The following is a 7305-nucleotide window of genomic DNA, read 5'->3' as shown; positions in this document are numbered from 1 at the left end:
CTCAGAGGGAGAGGGAGCAAGATTACAACTGCACCCAGGTCCTGGCGGAGAAGATGACAATGTGAGCCATGCCGTGAGCCGAGTGCCGCAACAACGTAGCGAGTGCTGAGACAACATAACGAGTGCTGAGACAATGTAGCGGGTGCTGAGACAATGCAGCGAGTGCTGAGACAATGTAGCGAGTGCTTAGACAACGTAACGAGTGCTGAGACAATGTAACGAGTGCTGAGACAATGTAGCGAGTTCTGAGACAATGTAGCGAGTTCTGTGACAATGTAGCGAGTGCCGAGACAATGTAGCGAGTGCGGAGACAATGTAGCGAGTGCTGAGACAATGTAGCGAGTGCTTAGACAACGTAACGAGTGCTGAGACAATGTAGCGAGTGCTGAGACAATGTAGCGAGTGCTGAGACAATGTAACGAGTGCTGAGACAATGTAACGAGTGCTGAGACAATGTAGCGAGTTCTGAGACAATGTAGCGAGTTCTGTGACAATGTAGCGAGTGCCGAGACAATGTAGCGAGTGCGGAGACAATGTAGCGAGTGCCGCGACAATGTAGCGAGTGCCGCGACAATGTAGCGAGCGCCGAGACAATGTAGCGAGCGCCGAGACAATGTAGCGAGCGCCGAGACAACGTAGCGAGCGCCGAGACAACGTAGTGAGTGCCGAGACAATGTAGCGAGTGCTGAGACAATGTGGCACGTGAATCCCTTACCTGCCTTTCCCTCCAATGAAACTACTTTCCAATTCTGCACCTCGGTTCACACCAGGCCACCAGCCCCCATAGTTGTTCCTTTGCTCTTGCCTGGCGCCCTGCATGTGCCTCCCTGGACGGCCAGCGTCTCCACAGAGAAGCAGTGTCTGGCAGCGGGCAGGGTGGGGAGCCGCCTGGCTCTGCGTCTTGACCCAGGCAGGCCCGGCCATCTGGTGCGGCCGAGGGCATGAGCGCATCAGCACATGGCCCGCCAGCACACCCGCCATTGTTCTCCACGGGTTAGCTCAGCGACCTCAACACAGGGGGCAGCTTTGCGTTCGGGATAAACAGCCGCTGCGGGTTTTCCTTCCCCGTAGGGTGTGTCAGGCGGAGGTTTGCGCAGGCTGCGTTGGGAAGCCTCCGACCTGCTCTCATTCTGTCCCAGACGCTCTGACGTGGGTGGTGTGGGAGCTGTCCTTGGCCGGGAGAGAGTCCTGCGGAGTGGGCACAAGGGTCTACGTCGCAGCCATCCTGTTCTGGGAGTAAAGAGGTGGGGGCTGCGCGGTGCTGGGCGCGCCACGGAACTGGTCCCTTCGAATGGTGGCGTCACGTCACCTCAACAACACACACGGGGAAGCGGAGGCTGGGGGTCCAGCAGACTGTGCTGGGGTGACGACAAGCAGCTCTGCGTGGGCGGCCTGAGCCGGGTCCCCAGGCGGGGAGGGGTTCTGGGAAGGAGAGAGGCGGAGGAGCGAGCCTGGGACTGGGGGGGTGAGGGCCCTCCAGTTCCCCGTCCCTGCCCTGGCAGCACCGAGTTCCTGCCGGCCTGCCCTGGCTAAGCTGCCCAGGACCCGTGTCTCCCTGAGCTGCCCTGGCCTGAATGGCTTGGAGAGGTCAGAACTGGGGTGACGGGAGGCCCCGCTCAAGTCCTCCTGTGCCTTCCAGCTGCACCTCCATAGCAGGCAGGCCCGGCACCTTCCGGCTGACCCCCAGCTGCCTGGGCATCTGAGGGGCACAGACAGAGGGACCGGCAAGGCTGGCACCGAGAGGGAGGGACTTTGCCAAGAGGAGAGCAGGGCTGGGGCGTGGGCGGGGGAGGGGGGCTGTGAGGCGGGCAACTTCAGTGAATTCCTCCTTGATCTCGGGTTCTCTGTTGAGTGTGGGACCTCCCCACTTGGCCACGCACAGACCCCTCACCTGAGGCCACTGTGTGCCAGGCCCTGTGCCAGCCCCCCCCCCCCAGGTGAGCCTCCAGCCTGGCTCCATTCCACAGAAGGGGAAACTGAGGCTCGGAGCGCACCGCTGCTGAGACCCCTCCAGCCCTGCTGTGCACACGAGCCTCTGCGGGCGAGATGGTGGCAGCCAGGCGGGGGAGGGGCTGTGCCTGACCCTGCTGGCTCCCCAGCCCCTGCTGAGCGGCCCCGAGGCTGTCAGACTGCGGCCTCGGCTTCCCGGTGCGGGGCGCAGGACGCGGGAAGCGAGGCTCAGGGACGGCGCCCAGGTCTGTCCACTTCACGGGCCAGTTCGTTCCCAGAGAGCAGCCACGTGGACACCACAGGACCCAATAGAGACGGGTCTTCAAACGCAGGGAACGTCTTTAAGTGGTTCTGGACCAGCAGCCAATTCCAGGGGCTGCAAACTGGAGGGGGGGGCACCCCAGGTCCACCAACACCTTCGTCTGGCCCGCAGCCCGACCCCTGGTGTCTGTCTGAACCCCGAGGCATGAAGACTTGAGGTTCCTTTTGAAATACAGCACCGGGTGTGGATGGCACAACCCAGCAGGGATGCGGCCCAAGGCACCAGCCTCATTCCTCACAATGACCCCCCCCCCCACTCACCTGCTCCCCTGCCCCCACCTTCTCCTCCCTGGCCTGGCGCCCCAGGAGCTGCTAATTGCCAACGCCTTTCTGCCATAACCCTAACCCTACCCCTAACCTAACCCTAACCTAACCCTAACCTAACCCCTAACCTAACCCTAACCCTAACCCTAACCCAGGGCTTTGGGGACAGAAGTGATCCAGACGCCAAGGGGGCGCAGGAGGAGCTCACAGAGGCGCAGGGCAAGGGGGTGGGGCCAGAGCCTGGGGCCTGCGGGGTGCAGGGGGACCTCATGGCTCCTGGGTTACAACCTTGCTGCCCCCACTTACTAGCTATGCCCCCAGCAGGTCACTCCTCCACGGTGCCAGTCCCCTCACCTGTAAACGGTCCTCACAGCGTTACCTCACAGCGTTACCGTTACCTGAGAACAGAGTTAACAGCCAGCCGTGCCCGCCTTCAGCACAGCGCCTCGGCCTCCCCCTGCAGATCCTGAGCTCCCGAGGCCCAGCCCTCATCCCTGTTCTCACTGCAGCGCCCCAGGGCCACGGTCCTGCCCCCCAAACCCAGCCTGTCTCCAGATGTGGGGTTCCCGCTCAGCACCCCAGGGCCACGGTCCCGCCCCCCAAACCAGGGCAAACCAGTGAGGGCGTGAAGGCCCAAGGGCAGGACCTGGGGGCAGACCCGGTCACCGAGCTGTGGGGGGAGGGAGCTGGGGGGAGGGCTGGGGGACTCCGGGAGGAACCGCAGACCGCGGCCTGGGCTGTTCCTCCACCTCCTCTCGGTCCCCTTTCTCCAGGAGGGTCCCCCATGAAAGACCCCCGCCTCCAAGGAGCCGCACGGGACTTCCCTGGCGGCACCCCCACCCGCCGAGGGCCTGCGCCCCCCCCCCCCCCCCAGCGGACTGTGTGGCGCCTCTTCTGAGTCCGGGCGCTGCTCTCTCTGTGGCCCAGGTCCCTGCTGGGCGCTCCGTTTGGGGGGTGCTTGTGGGGGGGGGGGCGCGCTCGGAGCCTGGCTGGGTCCGGCCTTGGAGGCTGGGGTCCATCCCGGCTGGCAGCTGGGGGATTGGGGGAGGGCTTCTTCTTATTTTGTATTTTATTTTATTTTTTGCTTCTAACAAAGGCGCCGATACGCACCCGCGCAGCCCCGCGGGCCGGGAAGTCTGACCTCCTTGGCCGTCCCTCTCAGAGGGCTTTCGGAATAAAACTGTCAGCTCTCCTCTCTCTTTGGGGACCCCTGGCGCCCTCAGCCCTCCTCCCTGCTCCCCGCTCTGGGCCTTCCCCGGCGCTGGGTGGGCGGCGAGGCTGAGCTAGCCACAGCCCCGTCCCTGGGCGCCTCTCCCCGGCGGGCAGCGGTTCCCGTGGAGCCCGAAGCCCGGGCCCCAGCTGCGGATGGAGCCCGCTCCTGCAGGGGAGTCGGGGGCCTGGCTCAGGGGCAGCTTCAAGAAGTGGGGTTCCAGCCAGCACCTCCTCCGTCCCCGGTGTCCTGGGGTCCCGGGTGCAGGAACTTCCGCCGGGGGCCCCCAAAGAGGCCCCAACGTGTAGCGAGGCCCCCGGCCCAGCGGCTCTGCGGGCGGGCGCGTCCAAGGGCGAGTGCGCTCCGCGCGAAGCTGCTCCGCCCTTAGCCGGACCCCCGTGCGCCGAGGCCAGACCCCCGTGCGCCCAGGAGGCCAGGCCCCCGAGACCCCCGTGCGCTGAGGCTGTGGATCGCAGCGGGGCCGGGCCGAGGAGACAGCGGGGCGGGAAGAGGTCCTGAGAGTCGGGCTCAGCCGCCCAGCACCCGACACGTCGCCCTTGGAGGCCCGGCTGGGCGCGGGGGAGGGTCGCACCCGTCGCGGGGAGGGAGGGAGGGCGAGTGGCCCAGCTGCAGGCGGCCCGCAGCCGATGCGGGCACGGCCTGGGCGGAGGCAGGCTGGCGGCTGTCTGGGAGCGGAGCGGAGGCAACGACAATCCTGGCCGCCGAGCCGGAGCGCCTGGAGCCCCCCTCCCTCCCCTCCCCCCCCCCCAGGGCCCGGCCTCGCCCCCACGGCCCGCAGTCTCCGCGTGGGAGCGAACACGTCACTCTCAGCACACTCGGTCCCCAGCCCTCAGGCGCCGGACAGGACCGGCATTAGACGTCAGAAAATAAAACAACACGGGGTGGTGAGCCCCCCGAGAAAGGGGAGAGAGAGAGAGAGAGAGAGAGAGAGAGAGAGAGAGAGAGAGAGAGGCTAGAGCAGCACAACAGGCAGCAGCCCCTCCTCAGTCCCCAGGGCGCGGCCCCCGTCGCCCCAGGAGAGACCCCCTCCCCCACCCGCCCCCGCTTCTGGGAAACACCCCGCTGACGCCCACTGGTTTGTAAAATCTCAACACTTGATCATTTATTTCTTTTTTTTTTGCAACAAAACAGGTAATAAATATTATTTAGCACTTTGTTTCTTTTTACAAAAATAAAACAGATGATACACTCTGGGCGGGGGCGGGGGGCGGCGATGGAGGGGGGATGTTACTGACAGACGCGCGAGGCCCCAGGCGGTGCGGCCCGGGTTCGCCGGACGCAGGAAGCAGCGAGGGTTTGTCATTTGTGTTAAAAGTGGCAAAAGACACGGATACAGAGGAGCCCGGCTCAGACGCGGGTGGGCGGGCAGTCACGTGAGCACACAGTTCCACAGCACGCATGACCTGTCACTGAGATATTTACACATCAAGGGAGGAAAAGCAAGCCGCCAGGACCCCCGACACCCCAAACTAGATTCACAGCAACAGCCTGGGCGTCCCGCCCAGCCCTCGGGTGAGGGGCCTGGCCACTGGGCGCTCAGAGACCGAGAGTGGGGTGGGCGGCGGACTCTTAAAATAACGAAAAAGCCACCGCGCCCGAGTGGACAGTGAGGGCCGTTCCGTCCGCGGGCCCTGCGCTGACCGCCCTGCGCTGAGCGCCCGGGAGCGCGTTGCTGCTGCTGGAAAGGGGGGCGCGGGCGCCCGGAGCCGCAGGGAGGACGCGCGGTTCTCACGGGGCGTGGGCTGACCCGATCCGAAACCGCGACTGGACGCGACCACGGCGCTTCTGGTACCGACCGCCAGCGTCCACCAACTCCTGGCCCGGGCCTCCCGGCCGCTCCCCGGGGCCCCTTCCGGTGGGCCCCACCCGCCCAGAAACTGGGCGAAGGAGAGGGAGTCCCCAACGCCTCCCCCTCCACCCCCAAGTAACGAAGTGCAGCCAGAGCAGGTGAGGCCTGGTCCCCGGAAAACCAGTTCTGAGAACCCCCTCTCTGGGGGCAGAAGGGGTGTTTGGGGAGCTGTGCCCACAGCAATGCCCTCTTGGAAAGTGTGTCCACCGGCCCGCGCTAAAGCCGGAGAGGGCCGGCCAGGTCCCGGGGCGCACGCCCCTCTCACTCCCCAAGTTCAGTGCGCCCCAGGGCGGCTGGCCTCGCACCCCTGACCCCAACCCAGCCACAGGCCCCAGCGCCGCCAGTCCTCGCTTCCCCGCGGCCTCCGCTCCCCGCTGGTCAGAACGAGCCGACGCGCCGGCTACTTGGCGTCGGAGGTGAGGCGCGGCAGGCTGCCGGCGCCCATGGCCGCCACGTGGGGGTGCGGGGGCACCTGGCACATGCTGCAGGGGCAGGGCACGCCGCCCCAGTGCTGGAAGCCCCCGCCGCCGCCGCCGCCTCCGCCCCCCAGCGGGGCCGCCGCCGCCGGAGACTTGAGCAGGCCGTGCGGGGGCCGGATGGAGCCGACCGACGACAGCCCGGAGCCGGGCAGGGAGGCGCTGGACACCGCGGCGGCGGCAGCGGCGGCGGCGGCGGCGGCGGCGGGCGGCAGGATGGGGTGGTGCACCGCGGGGTGGTGCGCGGCGGCGGGGTGCGCGGAGTGCGCGAGGCCGCCGCAGGGGGCCGGGTGGAAGCCGGCGTGGTGGCCGCCGTAGATCTCGCTCACCAGCCGCTTCATCTCCTCCAGCGAGTTGGTGAGCATGAGGATGTAGTTGCGCGCCAGCAGCAGCGTGGCGATCTTGGAGAGCTTGCGCACCGACGGGCCGTGCGCGTAGGGCATGACCTCGCGCAGCCCGTCCATGGCGATGTTGAGGTCGTGCATGCGCTTGCGCTCGCGGCTGTTGATCTTGAGGCGCAGCTGCTGCAGCTCGGGCTCCGTCAGCTGCTTCTTGTCCTTCTTCGTGGACGACGCGGCCGCCGCCGCCGCGCTGGACGAGGACCTGAAGCCGCCGCCGCCCAGCTTGTCCCCCGGGTGCGCGCCCGCCGCGCCCAGGGCGCCGCGCAGCTCCGAGCTCAGCTCCGGCGGGCAGTCGCTCGGCGTGGACGAGGACACGGTGCCGCCGGTGAAGCCGCCGCCGCTGCCCTTGCCCCGGGCCGCCAGGAAAAGGTCATCCGGCTCGGGCGAAGACGGGCGGCTGGACACCAGGCTGGCGTCCGAGTCCATGGCCCCGGGACGGCGGCGGCTTCCGCAGGTCCTTCCTCCCGGCTTCCCGGCGCCCCGCACGCCGCCTAGGAGGAGAGAGCCGGGAGCGCAGTGAGCTCAGCGAGAGAGGAAGCTGCGCCGCGCGGGGTCCAGGCTCGGAGGGCGGGTCGCCTCGTGTCCACCTCGCCACCCTCGGCCCTTCCTTGGGGCGGGGGGGGGGGCAGGTGCGCACACGTATTCTCCGCTTCCCTCCCCGCAACCTCCCCTCCGCGCTCAGCCACAGGTGGTTCCAGGCCAGGGAGCCGCGGCGTCCCCGTGCGGGCGGCATCCTAGAGGGCTCACACCGGCCTAGGCGTGGGGACTGGTCTCCAGGGTCGGTATAAACAAGTGGCAAGTGAGGGATTTCCT

At 67.1% G+C, this 7305-nt stretch overlaps 1 protein-coding gene across 1 annotated transcript; it reads right to left on the bottom strand.

The window, feature by feature from the left end:
* Window positions 1-6015: 6015 nt before the first annotated feature.
* On the bottom strand, window positions 6016-6921 carry OLIG2 (oligodendrocyte transcription factor 2; the record flags this gene model as incomplete). The annotated part of the gene is made up of 1 exon (XM_079800937.1): window positions 6016-6921. The coding sequence occupies exon 1, from the start codon at window positions 6916-6918 to the stop codon at window positions 6016-6018; it is 903 nt and encodes a 300-aa protein (XP_079657063.1). The 5' UTR covers window positions 6919-6921.
* Window positions 6922-7305: the final 384 nt, after the last annotated feature.

Source organism: Cnephaeus nilssonii (genome assembly GCF_951640355.1).
Source record: "Cnephaeus nilssonii genome assembly, contig: SCAFFOLD_120, whole genome shotgun sequence".
Lineage (NCBI taxonomy): Eukaryota > Metazoa > Chordata > Mammalia > Chiroptera > Vespertilionidae > Cnephaeus > Cnephaeus nilssonii.
The sequence above is the reverse complement of the archived record's forward strand: the minus strand, read 5'-3'. Positions and strand labels throughout refer to the sequence as shown.